General features: G+C 41.5%; 1 protein-coding gene across 2 annotated transcripts in view; it reads left to right on the forward strand.

Annotated features, from left to right (window-relative positions):
* The window catches only part of phf2.S (PHD finger protein 2 S homeolog), a 105,975-nt gene that overhangs the window by 36,677 nt on the left and 48,867 nt on the right, over positions 1–20,431 (forward strand). For both annotated transcript variants that reach the window (XM_041561882.1, XM_018240947.2), the window contains exons 9-12: positions 275–381; positions 3,297–3,388; positions 17,382–17,471; positions 19,994–20,368. In XM_041561882.1, the coding sequence (XP_041417816.1) occupies positions 275–381; positions 3,297–3,388; positions 17,382–17,471; positions 19,994–20,368 (664 nt within the window). The remainder of the gene's footprint in view (positions 1–274; positions 382–3,296; positions 3,389–17,381; positions 17,472–19,993; positions 20,369–20,431) is intronic.

Raw genomic sequence — 20,431 nt, forward strand, 5'->3', positions numbered from 1 at the left:
GAAAACTGTAGCTAAAATGTTAAAATATATAGAATTTTTTTCCATAAAAGAGCACGTTGTCCTCTATTTAGTGGATGATTTTGCAGCTACAAATGTTGAATTGCAAGCAGTGTGATACAGAGACATACACACACTATTATCAACTGGTCTCACTATGGATTGGGAATAGAAAAGCCAGATCTGGGCTAAAGACGTAGCAGCCGGAGATGTTGCAGAGAGATGCAGTTATGCGGTGTTGGCGCCAGTATAACCCACTTGCCATTTCTCCATGCAGGGCGTATGAAGTGGAAAAACGTCTGAAAATTGTCAGCTTGACCCAGTTCCCGAATGTTGAGACGGCCTGTTGGTATGTTGGAAGGCATTTCCTAGAGAAGTTCAAAGGTACATTTCTTTTTGTTCAAACTCTTTCATATCTGAATGTGAGATTAAAGGAGAAGGAAACCCTGTAGAAAAAAACCCCGTGCCCCCCAGGGAAATGCCCCATACTTTATACTTACCCCTCGTTGCAGATTCTGGCAGCCGACTTCATGGCATCCATCTTCCGGGTCCTCTGTAATCTGACTGGGAGATTGGTATTTCAGCGCATGCGCAGATGGAGCAATTTGCCAGTTTGCGTCAACCGCGCAGAAATTGATGGAGATTTGGAGATTGCCGATCTCCCAGTCAGATTACCGAGGACCCGGAAGATGGATGCCGTGAAGTCTGCTGCCAGAATCTGCAACGAGGGGTAAGTATAAAGTATGGGGCAGTTAGCCTGGGGGGGCAGTTAGCCTGGGGGAGGGGTTCTACATGGGGTGGAGGCTATGGGGTTTTTTCTACAGGGTTTGCTTCTCCTTTAAAGGCACCCCCCCCCGACTAATCTCCCCGAAAAGCCTTCCTGCTGGCTAGAAATCGCCGGAGGGATGGCAATCGGTGCGCTTCGTTTTCCGAAGTCGCCCGAACTTTCTAGCCGGTGAGATTAGTCGCCCTGAAGAAGAGGAGATTTGTCATTGGCTGACTAATCTCCCCGAATCTTTGCGTCTGTCTCTGCCCTAAGGCTTGAAGTATAACAGAAAGTGTGAATGGATTTTATTAGAGCTCTACATGTTTCTGGCGTCAGAGGAAGGACCTAAAGGTCCAAAACATGTAGAGCTCTAATAAAATCCATTGACTCTTGAAGACTCTCCGGTTTCTGTGATACTTCATGTTACTGCAGTGGAGACTACTCCAGGCTACTCCACCAACCTGTTGAAGAGTCAGACTACAAAGTCATTAGGAGGATCCAGAGGGAATAGTAACTTGAGTTCTGCCCTAAGGCTCTAGCTGTGCATTGGATTCAGACAGGGAGGTACTGGTTCTGACAGAAGGTGATGCCGTTTGTTTGCTGAATGTTCCCACTAGTGATTCCGTTTAACTACTTACCTACCTACTTACACGGACGAGGGAGACAATGAGAGGCTGAAGGTTAGACAAGTAAAGACTCAACTGCGGAGCTTTGTTACTTGGGAATGTGCAGGTGAGGAGGGGACACCCGGTTATGGAATTCCCCACCATGAATTGGGGGTAAATATACTGATAATTCAAAATGGAACTATTAGAGCCAAGATACAGAAGCAGGGAGTTGTTATAGGGTTAACACTGCTGGAACGTTTGGGCCCTGGTGGATCTCTAGTGCAGAGACTCATTGCGAAGCTCCAGCTCCAACGAAATATTCACTTTCCAAACACTTGTTTCAGTTCAGTTGTTTTCAGATTGTTCCCCAGGAATAAAGACTTTTTCCAACTACTTTACATTATTTATTTTTTACTGTTTTTCCAAATTTTAAGTGTAAAGTTGAATGTCGGTGTCTCTGGTGTTTGAGTGACAGCTCAGTAATTCAGGGGCAGGTTCTGTTACAGTTTTACTACATTTATTTGATACATTTCTCAGCAGCATCTCTGGAGTATTAGTAACTATTGTATCAAGTCTAACAGTTGCCTTTAAAGGAGAGCTAAAGCCTAAAAATGAATGTGGCTACAAATGTCCTATTTTCTATAGTGAACTTATTGCACGAGGCTAAAGTTTGAGCTTGTCAATAGCAGCAATGATCCAGGACTTCAAACTTGTCACAGGGGGTCACCATCTTGGAAAGTGTCTGTGACACTCACATGCTCAGTGGGCTCTGATTGGCTGTTGAGAAGCTAAGCTTAGGGCTCGTCACTAATTATCCAGCAGAAAATGAGCTTCCCTGGCTGTAATATAAGCTGATGCTACAGGTTTGCTGATTATTCAATTCTGATGCTAATTGCACTGGTTTCTGTGCTGCCATGTAGTAATTATGTGTATTAATTACTAATCAGCCTTATATTGTGACATTTCTATTCTATGTGTACTGTATATTGTGAGTGGCTCCCTAAGCTCAGTAAGTGACAGCAGCACAGAGCATGTGAATCAGTGAATCAGCAGAAAAGAAGATGGGGAGCTACTGGGGCATCTTTGGAGACACAGATCTTTACTGCTAAAGGGCTGTGGTTGCCTTGGGCTGGTACAGAAGCACAAAACATCATGTACAACATTTCTACCTACTTCCTTAGTTACGCTTTAGTTCTCCTTTAATGAAACCCAGAGATTCTGCTCAGCAGGGACAAAGATAAGAAATGTATCAACTAAATGTATCAATTGAGAACAGCTTACAGGGTCGGCGACCCCCCCTCCCAGAGCTGTTTTACAAGGTGAAAGATGACAATATTAGAAAAACGGCGACACATAGAAAATGGAAAGTAATTGGAGAAAGTCATTATTTCTGGTGATGTCTGAAAACAACGAATTGTTTGAAGGTGAACGACCCCTTTAAAGGGAACCTGTTGGGTAAAAATGTTATCCCCAAACAAAGGTGTGGGCTAATATAGCCCATTCGGCCTTTTTCAGCAGGATTCGGATTCGGCCGAGTCCTTCTGCCCGGCCGAACCAAATCCTAATTTGCATATGCAAATTAGGGGTGGGGAGGGAAATTGTGTGACTTTTCGTCACAAAACAAGGAAGTAAAAATGTTTTCCCCTTCCCACCCCTATTTTGCATATGCAAATTAGGGTTCGGTATTCGGCCGAATCTCTCACAAAGGATCTGGGGTTCGGCCGAATCCAAAATAGTGGATTCGGTGCATCCCTAATTTTTACCCAACAGGTGTCCTTTAAGGGAGATGTAAATGTCAGTTAGTGCTTTTGTCTCTAGGACCCTGGGGAAGGGCTTCCTCTTGATTTGAGCAGCCACTGTATAAAGGCAAAGTAAAACGAGCTGGAATATCACATTATTTATTCATCGTGTTCCCTTGGCTACAGCTCTGCACAAAGCCGGGAAGCAGCCAGCGCCACATCTTGTCCAAGGGGCCAAAATTCTCAACGGAGCCTTTAGATCCTGGACTAAAAAAAACGTAAGAAATTCAGATGTTTTTCTTCTTTGCAGACGTCTTTTCCTCAATATGAATTTTCTCCGTTTTTCCTCTGTATATTCCAGCCCATGGGAACGATTTCATTACAGTAAATGTTTGATGGACTTTGTTTATTCATTAATAGTAGAGATGTCGCGAACTGTTCGCCGGCGAACTTGTTCGCGCGAACATCGGGTGTTCGCGCTCGCCGGAAGTTCGCGAACGTCGCGCGACGTTCGCCATTTTGGGTTCGCCATTGTTGGCGCTTTTTTTGCCCTCTCACCCCAGACCAGCAGGTACATGGCAGCCAATCAGGAAGCTCTCCCCTGGACCACTCCCCTTCCCTATAAAAACCGAAGCCCTGCAGCGTTTTTTCACTCTGCCTGTGTGTGCTGAAGAGATAGTGTAGGGAGAGAGCTGCTGCCTGTTAGTGATTTCAGGGACAGTTGAAAGTTTGCTGGCTAGTAATCGTTTTGATACTGCTCTGTTATTGGAGGGACAGAAGTCTGCAGGGGTTTGAGGGACATTTTAGCTTAGGTAGCTTTGCTGGCTAGTAATCTACCTTCTACTGCAGTGCTCTGTATGTAGCTGCAGTGGGCAGCTGTCCTGCTTCTGATCTCATCTGCTGACTGCTGCAATAACAGTAGTCCTTGTAAGGACTGCTTTTATTTATTTTTTTGTTGTTTTACTACTACTACTACTACTACTACTATAAGAGCCCAGTGCTATTAGTCTAGCAGTGTTGGGGAGTGGGACTGGTGTGCTAATCTGCTGCTCCTAGTAGTTCAGCAGCACCAACTTTAATTTTTTTTTTTTAATATTCATTTTTTTTTTATTTTACTTTTTTTTATTTTACTACCGCTGTAGTAGTGTATAAGTTGACCTTTTAGGCATTATTTGCCCTGTAGGCATTATTTGCACACTGTTTTCTTCAACCCGCCATCGAGCTGTGTGACCTTGTTCCCATTCTGTCTAAATATCCATAATATTACCGTCTCCAGAAAAAACACCGGAGTCACTTTTTTCAAGCAGCATTCATATATTTTACGTAATCCGTATCCACCGCTGTAGTAGTGTATACGTTGGCCTTGTAGGCATTATTTGCACACTGTTTTCTTCAACCCGCCATCGAGCTGTGTGAGCTTGTTCACATTTTGTCTAAATATTGATAATATTATCGTCTCTAGAAAAACCACTTGAGTTACTTTTTTTCAAGCAGCATTCATATATTTTACGTAATCCGTATCCACCGCTGTAGTAGTGTATACGTTGACCTTGTAGGCATTATTTGCACACTGTTTTCTTCAACCCGCCATCGAGCTGTGTGACCTTGTTCCCATTCTGTCTAAATATCCATAATATTACCGTCTCCAGAAAAAACACCGGAGTCACTTTTTTCAAGCAGCATTCATATATTTTACGTAATCCGTATCCACCGCTGTAGTAGTGTATACGTTGGCCTTGTAGGCATTATTTGCACACTGTTTTCTTCAACCCGCCATCGAGCTGTGTGACCTTGTTCCCATTCTGTCTAAATATCCATAATATTACCGTCTCCAGAAAAAACACCGGAGTCACTTTTTTCAAGCAGCCATAATATATTTTACGTAATCCGTATCCACCGCTGTAGTAGTGTATACGTTGGCCTTGTAGGCATTATTTGCACACTGTTTTCTTCAACCCGCCATCGAGCTGTGTGACCTTGTTCCCATTCTGTCTAAATATCCATAATATTACCGTCTCCAGAAAAAACACCGGAGTCACTTTTTTCAAGCAGCATTCATATATTTTACGTAATCCGTATCCACCGCTGTAGTAGTGTATACGTTGGCCTTGTAGGCATTATTTGCACACTGTTTTCTTCAACCCGCCATCGAGCTGTGTGACCTTGTTCCCATTCTGTCTAAATATCCATAATATTACCGTCTCCAGAAAAAACACCGGAGTCACTTTTTTCAAGCAGCATTCATATATTTTACGTAATCCGTATCCACCGCTGTAGTAGTGTATACGTTGGCCTTGTAGGCATTATTTGCACACTGTTTTCTTCAACCCGCCATCGAGCTGTGTGACCTTGTTCCCATTCTGTCTAAATATCCATAATATTACCGTCTCCAGAAAAAACACCGGAGTCACTTTTTTCAAGCAGCATTCATATATTTTACGTAATCCGTATCCACCGCTGTAGTAGTGTATACGTTGGCCTTGTAGGCATTATTTGCACACTGTTTTCTTCAACCCGCCATCGAGCTGTGTGACCTTGTTCCCATTCTGTCTAAATATCCATAATATTACCGTCTCCAGAAAAAACACCGGAGTCACTTTTTTCAAGCAGCATTCATATATTTTACGTAATCCGTATCCACCGCTGTAGTAGTGTATACGTTGGCCTTGTAGGCATTATTTGCACACTGTTTTCTTCAACCCGCCATCGAGCTGTGTGAGCTTGTTCACATTTTGTCTAAATATTGATAATATTATCGTCTCTAGAAAAACCACTTGAGTTACTTTTTTTCAAGCAGCATTCATATATTTTACGTAATCCGTATCCACCGCTGTAGTAGTGTATACGTTGACCTTGTAGGCATTATTTGCACACTGTTTTCTTCAACCCGCCATCGAGCTGTGTGACCTTGTTCCCATTCTGTCTAAATATCCATAATATTACCGTCTCCAGAAAAAACACCGGAGTCACTTTTTTCAAGCAGCATTCATATATTTTACGTAATCCGTATCCACCGCTGTAGTAGTGTATACGTTGGCCTTGTAGGCATTATTTGCACACTGTTTTCTTCAACCCGCCATCGAGCTGTGTGACCTTGTTCCCATTCTGTCTAAATATCCATAATATTACCGTCTCCAGAAAAAACACCGGAGTCACTTTTTTCAAGCAGCATTCATATATTTTACGTAATCCGTATCCACCGCTGTAGTAGTGTATACGTTGGCCTTGTAGGCATTATTTGCACACTGTTTTCTTCAACCCGCCATCGAGCTGTGTGAGCTTGTTCACATTTTGTCTAAATATTGATAATATTATCGTCTCTAGAAAAACCACTTGAGTTACTTTTTTTCAAGCAGCATTCATATATTTTACGTAATCCGTATCCACCGCTGTAGTAGTGTATACGTTGACCTTGTAGGCATTATTTGCACACTGTTTTCTTCAACCCGCCATCGAGCTGTGTGACCTTGTTCACATTTTGTCTAAATATTGATAATATTATCGTCTCTAGAAAAACCACTTGAGTTACTTTTTTTCAAGCAGCATTCATATATTTTACGTAATCCGTATCCACCGCTGTAGTAGTGTATACGTTGACCTTGTAGGCATTATTTGCACACTGTTTTCTTCAACCCGCCATCGAGCTGTGTGACCTTGTTCACATTTTGTCTAAATATTGATAATATTATCGTCTCTAGAAAAACCACTTGAGTTACTTTTTTTCAAGCAGCATTCATATATTTTACGTAATCCGTATCCACCGCTGTAGTAGTGTATACGTTGACTTTGTAGGCATTATTTGCACAGTGTTTTCTTCAACCCGCCATCTAGCTGTGTGTATTATCGTTTCCAGAAAAACCAACTGAGTTTTTGTTGTTGTTGTTGTTTTTTTAAAAATAATGCCAGGCAAAGGCAGGCCGCCACGCAGAGGCCGTGCTAGGGGCCGTGCTGCTATGCAATCCTGTGGCCCTAGCAAATTGCCCAGTTTTAAAAAGCCAATGACCCTGAACTCCCAAAATGCTGAAGAGGTAGTTGACTGGCTTACACAGCACACCCCATCCTCTACCGTTTCTAACTTTACCACAACATCCTCCTCATCCTCCACTGCTATGGCCACCCCACGTAACACTTCCTCCACCACCGGTGCCCCTTCTTCACTGGGGTCAGAGGAGTTATTTTCCAATGAGTTTCTTGAACTGAGTAATGCGCAACCATTATTGCCAGAAGAAGATGAAGGAGATGAGGACCTTACACCAGATTTAATTCTGGCAGAGAACACGATAGAGATGGACATAATGAGTGATGAGGAGGAGGTCCCCGCTGCTGCTTCCTTCTGTGATGTGTCAGAAGAAATTGATGCATCTGAGGAGAATGATGATGAGGAGATTGATGTTTTGTGGGTGCCTAGTAGAAGAGAGCAAGAGGAGGGTAGTTCAGATGGAGAGACGGAGAGTCAGAGAGGCAGTAGGAGAATAAGACTTAGAAGAAGCAGGGAGGACAGCCCGCAGGGATCAGTAGGGCAACAACATGTATCGGCACCTGTGTTCAGCCGGCCAACGCACCCGCCATTGCCGCCAATACCGCCAACTCCGCCAACTTCTACTGTTACCGCCAGATCGCACACTTCCAAAAAGTCAGCAGTGTGGGATTTTTTTAATGTGTGTGCCTCTGACAAAAGCATTGTAATTTGCAATGAGTGCAGTCAGAAACTGAGCCTTGGTAAGCCCAACAGCCACATAGGTACAACTTCTATGCGAAGGCACATGAGCGGCAAGCACAAAGCACTTTGGGAGCAACACCTCAAAGGCAACAGGCAAACTAAAAGCCACACTCCTTCTGGTCCAGCATCTTACTGCTCTACCTCTGCTCTCCTTGACCCGTCTGAACCACCCTCCACTCCGCCTTCCACCTTGACCACCTGTTCCCATTCCCAGTCATCTGCCACCAGCCAAGTTTCTGTGAAGGCCATGTTTGAGCGTAAGAAGCCAATGTCTGACTGTCACCCCCTTGCCCGGCGTCTGACAGCTGGCTTGTCTGCACTCTTAGCCCGCCAGCTTTTACCATACCAGCTGGTGGACTCTGAGGCCTTCCGCAAATTTGTAGCAATTGGGACACCGCAGTGGAAGGTACCCAGCCGCAATTTTTTTTCTAAAAAGGGAATACCACACCTGTACCAACATGTGCAGAGCCAAGTTACCGCATCTCTGTCACTTAGTGTTGGGCCAAAGGTCCATATGACTACTGACGCATGGTCCTCCAAGCATGGTCAGGGCAGGTATGTCACCTACACTGCCCACTGGGTGAACTTGGTAATGGCTGGGAAGCAGGGAATGGGTAGCTCAACAACAACAGTGGAGTTGGTGTCACCGCCACGGATTGCACGCGGTTCTGCCACCACCTCTACTCCTCCATCGCTCTCTACCTCGTCTTCTTCTTCTTCTTACTCTGCTGCTGGGTCCTCCTTCTCCTCCTCCACACCTGTGCACCCCCAGCTCCCCCTAGGCTATTCGACGTGCCAGGTACGCCGTTGTCACGCTGTCTTGGGGATGACGTGCCTGGAAAGCAAAAACCATACCGGATCTGTACTCCTGTCATCTCTGCAGTCACAGGCCGATCGGTGGCTGACCCCACACCAACTGCAGATCGGAAAAGTGGTGTGTGACAATGGAAGCAATCTGTTGGCAGCGTTGAGACTAGGCAATTTAACACATGTGCCCTGCATGGCACATGTGTTAAATTTAATAGTCCAACGTTTTGTCTCCAAGTACCCAGGATTCCAGGACGTTCTCACCCAGTCCAGAAAGGTGTCGGCCCATTTCAGACGTTCCTACACAGCCATGGCACGCCTTGCTGACATTCAGCAGCGCTACAACATGCCAGTCAGGCGTTTGATTTCTGACAGCCAGACTCGCTGGAATTCAACGCTCCTTATGTTGGAACGTCTGCTGCAACAACAAAGGGCCGTCAACGAGTACCTTTTTGAACTGGGTGGTAGGACTGGATCTGCACAGCTGGGGATTTTTTTCCCCCGTTACTGGGTGCTTATGCGCGATGCCTGCAGGCTCATGCGACCTTTTGAAGAGGTGACAAATATGGTCAGTCGCACCGAAGGCACCATCAGCGACCTAATACCCTTCGCTTTCTTCCTGGAGCGTGCCGTGCGACGAGTGACAGATGAGGCTGTAGACCAGCGTGACGAGGAGCTGGAAGCGCACGATTTCTGGTCGGAATCACCAGAACGAACCCAGGCACCTGCTGCAACGCAGGGAGAGGTGCCAGAAGTGGAGTCAGAGGAGGAAGGTGGCTTTGTGGAGGAGGAGGAGGAGGACCAACAGGAGCAGGCTTCCCAGGGGGCTAGTGGTGACCTTTTGGGGACCCCTGGTCTTGTACGTGGCTGGGGGGAGGAGACCGTGGATGATGCAGTCCTTGATAATGAGGAAGCGGAGATGGATAGCTCTGCATCCAACCTTGTGAGAATGGGGTCTTTCATGCTGTCATGCCTGTTGAAGGACCCCCGTATCAAGAGGCTTAAGGAGAAGGACCTGTACTGGGTCGCAACGCTACTAGACCCTCGGTACAAGCATAAAGTGTCAGAAATGTTACCAACATACCACAAGTCCGAAAAGATGCGGCATTTACAAACCAGCCTGCAAAACATGTTGTACAATGCTTTTAAGGGTGATGTCACTTCAGGAACTCATCAACATTCCAGGGGCAGAGGTGCCAGTAATCCTGCCACGAGCACACCTGCAAGGACAAAGCCCTTTGGCCAGTCTGTAACGTCAGACATGCAAATGTTTTTCTGTCCAAGGCAGCGCCACAACCCTTCTGGATCCACCCTCAAAGAACGCCTCGACCGGCAGGTAGCGGACTACCTGGCATTAACTGCAGATATCGACACTCTGAGGAGCGATGAACCCCTGGACTACTGGGTGCGCAGGCTTGATCTGTGGCCAGAGCTGTCACAATTTGCCATGAACCTCTTGTCTTGCCCAGCCTCAAGTGTGCTCTCAGAAAGGACCTTCAGTGCAGCAGGAGGGATTGTAACTGAGAAGAGAACTCGCCTAGGTCACAAAAGTGTCGATTACCTGACCTTTATTAAAATGAATGAGGGGTGGATCTCGGAGGGTTACTGCACGCCGGAAGACTTGTTCTGACTTCTATGCAGCTGTCCTTCTCTTCAAGCCTCATGACTCCACACACAGCTGTCCTTTAGCGTCCTCCTCCTCCCTCCGCCACCGTTACAAACTAGGGTGCAAACCCTACTGGTTTAATTTTTTCTGGCCTCTGTGCTTCAGTGGCTGCAACCAAAAAAACTGGGCAAACAATGTCTACAAGGTCAACGTATGGCAAAAAATGACTATTTTCAGCATTTATATGGCATATTTTTTCTGGCAACTGTGCTTCAGTGGCTGCGTCCAAAAAAATGCATATTTTCTGCATTTATATGGCATAATTTTTCTGGCCTCTGTGCTTCAGTGGCTGCAACCAAAAAAATGCATATTTTCAGCATTTATATGGCATAATTTTTCTGGCCTCTGTGCTTCAGTGGCTGCAACCAAAAAAATTTATATTTTTCAGCATTTATATGGCATAATTTTTCTGGCAACTGTGCTTCAGTGGCTGCGACCAAAAAAATGCATATTTTCTGCATTTATATGGCATAATTTTTCTGGCCTCTGTGCTTCAGTGGCTGCAACCAAAAAAATGCATATTTTCAGCATTTATATGGCATAATTTTTCTGGCCTCTGTGCTTCAGTGGCTGCAACCAAAAAAATTTATATTTTCAGCATTTATATGGCATAATTTTTCTGGCCTCTGTGCTTCAGTGGCTGCAACCAAAAAAATTTATATTTTCAGCATTTATATGGCATAATTTTTCTGGCAACTGTGCTTCAGTGGCTGCGACCAAAAAAATGACTATTTTCAGCATTTATATGGCATATTTTTTCTGGCCTCTGTGCTTCAGTGGCTGCGGCCAAAAAAACTGGGCAAACAATGCCTACAAGGTCAACGACGTTGACCTTGTAGGCATTGTTTGCCCAGTTTTTTTGGCCGCAGCCACTGAAGCACAGAGGCCAGAAAAAATATGCCATATAAATGCTGAAAATAGTCATTTTTTGCCATACGTTGACTCAACGTATATGGCAAAAAATGACTATTTTCAGCATTTATATGGCATATTTTTTCTGGCAACTGTGCTTCAGTGGCTGCGACCAAAAAAATGCATATTTTCTGCATTTATATGGCATAATTTTTCTGGCCTCTGTGCTTCAGTGGCTGCAACCAAAAAAATTTATATTTTCTGCATTTATATGGCATAATTTTTCTGTCAACTGTGCTTCAGTGGCTGCGACCAAAAAAATGCATGTTTTCTGCATTTATATGGCATAATTTTTCTGGCCTCTGTGCTTCAGTGGCTGCAACCAAAAAAGTTTATATTTTCAGCATTTATATGGCATAATTTTTCTGTCAACTGTGCTTCAGTGGCTGCGACCAAATAAATGCATATTTTCTGCATTTATATGGCATAATTTTTCTGGCCTCTGTGCTTCAGTGGCTGCAACCAAAAAAATTTATATTTTCAGCATTTATATGGCATAATTTTTCTGGCAACTGTGCTTCAGTGGCTGCGTCCAAAAAAACTGGGCAAACAATGTCTACAAGGTCAACGTATGGCGAAAAATGACTATTTTCAGCATTTATATGGCATATTTTTTCTGGCAACTGTGCTTCAGTGGCTGCGTCCAAAAAAACTGGGCAAACAATGTCTACAAGGTCAACGTATGGCGAAAAATGACTATTTTCAGCATTTATATGGCATATTTTTTCTGGCAACTGTGCTTCAGTGGCTGCGTCCAAAAAAACTGGGCAAACAATGCCTACAAGGTCAACGTATGGCAGTTGTTTAAAGAGAACAGTAGATTACTAGCCAGCAAAGCTACCTAAGCTAAAATGTCCCTCAAATCCCTGCAGAGTTCTGTCCCTCCAATACAGAGCAGTATCAAGCAGATTACTAGCCAGCAAACTTACTATCATCTGTCCCTGAAATCACTAACAGCTCTCCCCCTACACTATCTCTTCCAAGCACACACAGGCAGATTTTTCAGATACATTTTTGCCCTTGATCCCCCTCTGGCATGCCACTGTCCAGGTCGTTGCACCCTTTAAACAACTTTAAAATCATTTTTCTGGCCAGAAATGTCTTTTCTAGATGTTAAAGTTTGCCTTCCCATTGAAGTCTATGGGGTTCGCGAACCGTTCGCGAACCGCTCGCATTTTTGCGCAAGTTCGCGAATATGTTCGCGAACTTTTTTTCCGACGTTCGCTACATCCCTAATTAATAGCTGGGAAGATCCTTTCTGTGGCGATGGAGATCCTCTTATTACTGTGTATATATAATATATCCTGGACATGTTAGAAACTCCCACTAATTAGAATTAACCAATAGCTGAGCTACCAGTGCTCTCATTATTAACCTCTGCCTGATACTCTCCTACAGTTACTCAAACTATACTCTAGTACAGTGATCCCCAACCAGTAGCTCGTGAGTAACATGTTGCTCTCTGACCCCTTGGATGTTGCTCCCAGTGGCCTCAAAGCAGGTGATTATTTTTGAATTCCAGACTTGGAGGCAAGTTTTGGTTGTATAAAAACCAGGTGTTCTGCCAAACAGAGTCTCTTATATTCTGCCAGTCCACATAGGGGTCGCCAAATAGCCAACCACAGCCCTTATTTGGCACCCCAGGAACGATTTTGCATGCCTGTGTTGCTCTCCAACAATTTTTATTTTTGAATGTGGCTCACGGGTAAAAAAGGTTGGGGACCACTGCTCTAGTAGAACATTAATGGGGACAATAACTTTTAGCGCTTTCCTTCTCTTTTCTGTATTCTGTACCATAGACTCTTTCAGGTCACAATTTAGGTACATAAATAATATTAGGTCCATACATACTATTAGGTACATACATACTATTAGGTACATACATACTATTAGGTACATACATACTATTAGGTACATAAATACTATTAGATACATAAATACTATTAGGTACATAAATACTATTAGGTACATACATACTATTAGGTACATACATACTATTAGGTACATACATACTATTAGGTACATAAATACTATTAGATACATAAATACTATTAGGTACATAAATACTATTAGGTACATACATACTATTAGGTACATACATACTATTAGGTACATACATACTATTAGGTACATACATACTATTAGGTACATACACACTATTAGGTACATACATACTATTAGGTACATACATACTATTAGGTACATACATACTATTAGGTACATACATACTATTAGGTACATAAATACTATTAGGTACATACACACTATTAGGTACATACATACTATTAGGTACATAAATACTATTAGGTACATAAATACTATTAGGTACATACATACTATTAGGTACATACACACTATTAGGTACATACATACTATTAGGTACATACATACTATTAGGTACATACACACTATTAGGTACATAAATACTATTAGGTACATACATACTATTAGGTACATACACACTATTAGGTACATACAACTATTAGGTACATAATACTATTAGGTACATACATACTATTAGGTACATAAACTATTAGGTACATACATACTATTAGATACATACAACTATTAGGTACATAATACTATACTATATAGGTACTACATACTATTAGGTACATACATATTAGTTACTATACATTACTATTAGTACATACAACTATTAGGTACATAAATACTATTAGGTACATACATACTATTAGGTACATCACACTATTAGGTACATAATACTATTAGTACATACACTATTAGGTACATACATACTATTAGGTACATACATACTATTAGGTACATACATACTATTAGGTACATACATAGTACTCATATTAGTACATACATACTATTCTAAGATACATAACAACTATTAGGTACATACATACTATTAGGTACATACATACTATTAGGTACATACATACTATTAGGTACATACTATTAGTACATACATACTATTAGGTACATACATACTATTAGGTACATTACATTACTATATAGTACTACAACTATTAGGTACATACATACTATTAGGTACATACATACTATTAGGTACATACATACTATTAGGTACATACATACTATTAGGTACATACAACTATTAGGTACATACAACTATTAGTACATACTACTATTAGGTACATAATACTATTAGGACATACATACTATTAGGTACATACAACTATTAGGTACATAAACTATTAGTACATACATACTATTAGGTACATAAATACTATTAGGTACATAATACTATTAGTACATATACTATTAGGTAATACATACTATTAGGTACATACAATTAGGTACATATACTATTAGGTACATAATACTATTAGGTACATACAACTATTAGGTACATAAATACTATTAGGTACATACATACTATTAGTTACATAATACTATTAGGTACATAAATACTATTAGGTACATACATACTATTACAGTACATAAATACTATTAGGTACATACATACTATTAGGTACATACATACTATTAGGTACATACATACTATTAGGTACATACATACTATTAGTACATAACAACTATTAGGTACATACATACTATTAGGTACATACATACTATTAGGTACATACATACTATTAGGTACATACATACATTAGGTACATAAATATCATCTACTATTAGGTACATACTACTATTAGGTACATAACATTTCTATTAGGTACATACATACTATTAGGTACATACCATACTATTAGGTACATACATACTATTAGATAGCATACAACGTATAGGTACATAAATATATTAGGTACATACATATATTAGCGTACATACACACTATTAGCGTACCATGACATACTATTAGGATACTTACACCACTATTAGGTACATAAATACTATTACGGTACATTACATACTATTAGGTACATACATACTATTAGGTACATACATACTATTAGGTACATACATACTATAGGTACATACATACTATTAGGTACATAATTACTATTAGGTACATACAATACTATTAGGTACATACATACTATTAGTACATACATACTATTAGGTACATACATACTATTAGGTACATACATACTATTAGGTACATACATACTATTAGGTACATAATACTATTAGGTACATACATACTATTGAGGTACATAAATACTATTAAGGTACATACATAATACTATTAGGTACATACACACTATTAGGTACATACATACTATTAGGTACATACATACTATTAGGTACATACATACTATTAGGTACATACTATTAGGTACATACATACTATTAGGTACATACACACTATTAGGTACATACATACTATTAGGTACATACATACTATTAGGTACATACATACTATTAGGTACATACATACTATTAGGTACATACATACTATTAGGTACATACATACTATTAGGTACATACATACTATTAGGTACATACATACTATTAGGTACATAAATACTATTAGGTACATACATACTATTAGGTACATACATACTATTAGGTACATAAATACTATTAGGTACATACATACTATTAGGTACATACACACTATTAGGTACATACACACTATTAGGTACATACATACTATTAGGTACATACATACTATTAGGTACATACATACTATTAGGTACATACATACTATTAGGTACATACATACTATTAGGTACATACATACTATTAGGTACATACATACTATTAGGTACATACATACTATTAGGATACATACATACTATTAGGTACATACATACTATTAGGTACATACATACTATTAGGTACATACATACTATTAGGTACATACATACTATTAGGTACATACATACTATTAGGTACATACATACTATTAGGTACATACATACTATTAGGTACATACATACTATTAGGTACATACACACTATTAGGTACATACATACTATTAGATACATACATACTATTAGGTACATACATACTATTAGGTACATACATACTATTAGGTACATACATACTATTAGGTACATACATACTATTAGGTACATACATACTATTAGGTACATACATACTATTAGGTACATACATACTATAAGGTACAGTCCTTCAGACTGAGGAGGAATCTTATTGCTCCAAGTACAGTCAGGGCCCTTTGGACAATGACCAATATGTGGCCAACAATCAGCTGTAAATCAACTGGGCAACTCCTGTTATGAGCACATTGGTCTCCCGGGTGGAGGGCCATATAAAATAGTTGAATGGGGCACCAATGAAAAAATAAAATGGCCTGAGCAAGCACAATAGGTTGAATATGATATTTATTATATAATTGTTGTGTTAGTCACTTTATTAGTTTTAATTCTTACATCCCCCGAGCTGGGATCACATTCACAGCACTACAGCACTACACTGCTTGTTGGATATAGGAGAATTTCTGCTGGGGCTTCTCTCAACCCACATAAATACATATAGTATCTCTATATCTATCTATCTATCTATCTATCTATCTATCTATCTATCTATCTATCTATCTATCTATCTATCTATCTATCTATCTATCTATCTATCTATCTCTCTATCTATCTATCTATCTATCTATCTATCTATCTATCTATCTATCTATCTATCATCTATCTATCTATCTATCTATCTATCTATTATCTATCTATCTATCTATCTATCTATCTCTCTCTCTCTATCTCTCTATCTATCGTCGATCTAATAAATATACCCATAAAACTCAGCCATCAATTATTTTCCGGTTCCACTTCTACTTCTGTCTCACCCTCTTATTCAGGGGGGCACTGAGTATCTTCTCTAGTGGGAGAGACATGGGGGGCTGTTAGGCATGTGATTGTCACATTAAAGGGAACCTATACCTGTCATTTAATATAAGGAATGCTAATATATACATACATTAATAAATACATTAGTTATGCTGCAGTGGGACGTTCACCCAGGCAGTGCTGCAACAGATCTTTATTTTGCTTCCTATATATATTTCTTGTCTTGTCATTTCTTTTAGCCTTCCTCTGGAAAGTGAAATTTAAGCAATCTCTTGTTGTTAGGGTCAGCGACCCCAGCAATTAGAAAACAGATATCAGCTTTCCCAAGGGGCTAATCCTGATACTGAATAACTGGCCCACATTACAGAAGAACTGGGTAGCACTGGTCTTTAACCCCTACATTACTGTTCTGTCTGCTGAAACCTGGGTTCCACTTGGTTTTTATTCAGGCTCTTCTAGAACATGAAGATGAACTGCCAGAACACTTTAAGCCATCACAGCTCATCAAGGATCTCGCCAAAGAAATCCGACTAACGGAGGTACGCCACCTATTTATGTTGTCCGCAGACCTGGATCTCAGAACCAGATATTTGGACTTTTTTCTGACAAATGGTGTCACAGTTTTATTGCTGCAGTTCTATTAATAGTCTTTGATGATGTCGCTTGTGACTCAGTAATGTTTACAGTTTTAGATTTAACATTTTCACCTTTGTGTCCTATTGTTGACCTCTTCTCCTACTGCCACCATCTTGTCCCAACATCTCTATTGTGTCCTACTGTCTTATTTATACCATACTATCTGCTCTGCTGTCTTCATCTCGCCCTACTGTCTCAACCTTGTTCTGCTGTTCCCATCTTGCCCTATTGTCCTACTTTCTCCATCTTGCTCTACTGTCTCCATCTTGTCCTATTGTCTCCATCCTGCCCTATTGTTCTACTTTCTCCATCTTGCCATACTGTCTCAATATAGTCCTATTGTCTCTATCTTGCCCTACTGTCTCCACCTTGCCCTACTGTCTCCATCTTGTTCTACTGTCTCCATCTTGCCCTACTGTCTCCATCTTGTCCTACTGTCTCCATCTTGTCCTACTGTCTCCATCTTGTCCTACTGTCTCCATCTTGTCCTACTGTCTCCATCTTGCCCTACTGTCTCCATCTTGTCCTACTGTCTCCATCTTGCCCTACTGTCTACATCTTGCTCTTCTGTCTCCATCTTGCCCTATTGTCACCATCTTGCTCTACTGTCTCCATCTTGTCCTACTGTCTCCATCTTGTCCTACAGTCTCCATCTTGCCCTACTGTCTCCATCTTGCCCTATTGTATCCATCTTGCTGTATTGTCTCCATCTTGCTCTACTGTCTCCATATAGAAGAGGGGGATGGTGGTTTGCACAGCTTTTCCAAATGGTATGCGTCCAATTCCTTAATAGTTGCTCTGTGCGGCAACTGCTGCAAATGATCCAAGTATAGGAGAAGGAAGAGGAACTCCAGCAGTGTTACTGCAAACAACTTTTTATTCCAGGCAGTGGTAAACACAACATGTTTCGGGTTCAATACCCTTTATCAAGTGAACTTGATAAAGGGTATTGAACCCGAAACATCATGTGTTTACCACTGCCTGGAATAAAAAGTTGTTTGCAGTAACACTGCTGGAGTTCCTCTTCCTTCTCCTCTTCTGTCTCCATCTTGCCCTATTGTCTCCATCTTGCTCTTTTGTCTCCATCTTGCTCTACTGTTGTCATTTTGCCCTATTGTCTCCATCTTGCTCTACTGTCTCCTTCTTGCCCTACTGTCTCCATCTTGCTCTACTGTCTCCATCTTGCCCCATAGTCACCATCTTGCCCTACTGCCTCCATCTTGTCCTAATGCTTACATCTTGCCCTTCGGTCTCCATCTTGCCCTACGGTCTCCATCTTGCCCTACTGTCTCAAACAGGTCCTGCTGTTTCCATCTTGCTCTACTGTCTCAAACTTTAGCTACTGCCACCTTCTTGCCCTGATGCATCAGTCTGCTACTACTATATGATCATGTCCTGCTGACACCATGTTTCCCTACCGTCTCCTTCTTGCTCTGTTTTGAAGGCCAAGCCAAAGTATACCTACATTTGTATGTAATAACAAAATTATAAGTGCCATTCATACAATCTATGGTACTGACACAAAAGTACAAGTGTGCCACTTCAATAGATTCTACTTTTCCACTTTTTTCCAAAAAAGTGTACTAATCGGATTTCCGCTAGATTTGGTTGTGTTTGTCCCTGACCTGATTAAATTGTAATTTTCTATTAATAAATAAGGTCCAATCGTAGATTCTAGTTTGGTCAGACTTTTTGGATTAAAATAATCAGAAAAAAATCAGACTTTGATAAATAAAGTCCTTTGTGCCCAGGCCAAAATACTAACATAGTGCAGCCTAGTGATGTGCGGGTCAGGTTTTACTTGACCCTAACCTTTCCGCCGTCAAACCGCGCCCACCTGTGACTTCCGGGTTCCTTTTATAGACCCGCACTGATCTGGGCCGCCATTGACGTCATAAAAAGGTGCAGGAAGTCTACCGGTATATTAATTATTATTAAGGCGCGTGTCTATATAAATGGAATTCAAAAGCCGGCCATGCAACCATCAACTTGTCTGTAGTGATGGGCGAATTTATTCGCCAGGCGCGAATTCGCGGCGAATTTGCGCGTTTCGCCGCGAGCGAATAAATTCGCGAATCGTCCGCGAAAATTCGCGTCAAAAAAATTCGCCGGCGTCAAAATTTTTTTCGAAAAACGGACGCCAGCGCCAAAAACGGGCGCCGGCGCCAAAAACGGGCGCCGGCGTTGAAAAAACGGGCGCCGGCGTCAAAAACGGGCGCCGGCGTCATAAATGAGACGCCGGCGCCGTTTCGCGAATTTTTCGGCGTTTCGCGAATTTCGCGAATTTTTCGGCGAAGCGAAACGGCGCAAATTCGCCCATCACTACTTGTCTGTGCTCATTCGCTCACTTTGCCTTTATCCATTCCTCTAACTCTGTATATTTGTAAATACATCTTTACTCTAAGATTTCTCTCTTACCCTGCAGAACGCTTCCAAGGTCACCAAAACGGAAGTGAGTGCCAACGTTATTGCAGAAAAGAACAATATAGTGGAAAAAATTGAAAAGGAGGAACCTGCCTCTCCAGTTCCGGAATCCCCTCCTCCCTTGGAAAAAATGGAAAAAGCTCCCAAAAAAAAGACTGCTAAAAACGAGAAACCGCTCAAGCCGCCTAAGCCTCCGAAACCGCCCAAAGTGGCAAAACCCCCGAAGGTTGCCAAACCCAACAAAACCCCCAAAGCGCCAAATCCTCAGAAGGAAAAGGACGGGGGGAAGAAGAAAGGGAAGAAGATGAAGGAAAGTCCCATCTCGCTCCCCACTACCCCAGACCTAGAGCCTCTAGAGACCCTCACCAAAGGGATAGTAAGTGGAGCTTTCATTCTTTCAATTTCTTGGATAGGTTGGACCCCCATATTGCAAAGTACA

Source organism: Xenopus laevis, chromosome 4S (assembly GCF_017654675.1).
Source record: "Xenopus laevis strain J_2021 chromosome 4S, Xenopus_laevis_v10.1, whole genome shotgun sequence".
In the NCBI taxonomy this organism is placed as follows: Eukaryota; Metazoa; Chordata; class Amphibia; order Anura; family Pipidae; genus Xenopus; species Xenopus laevis.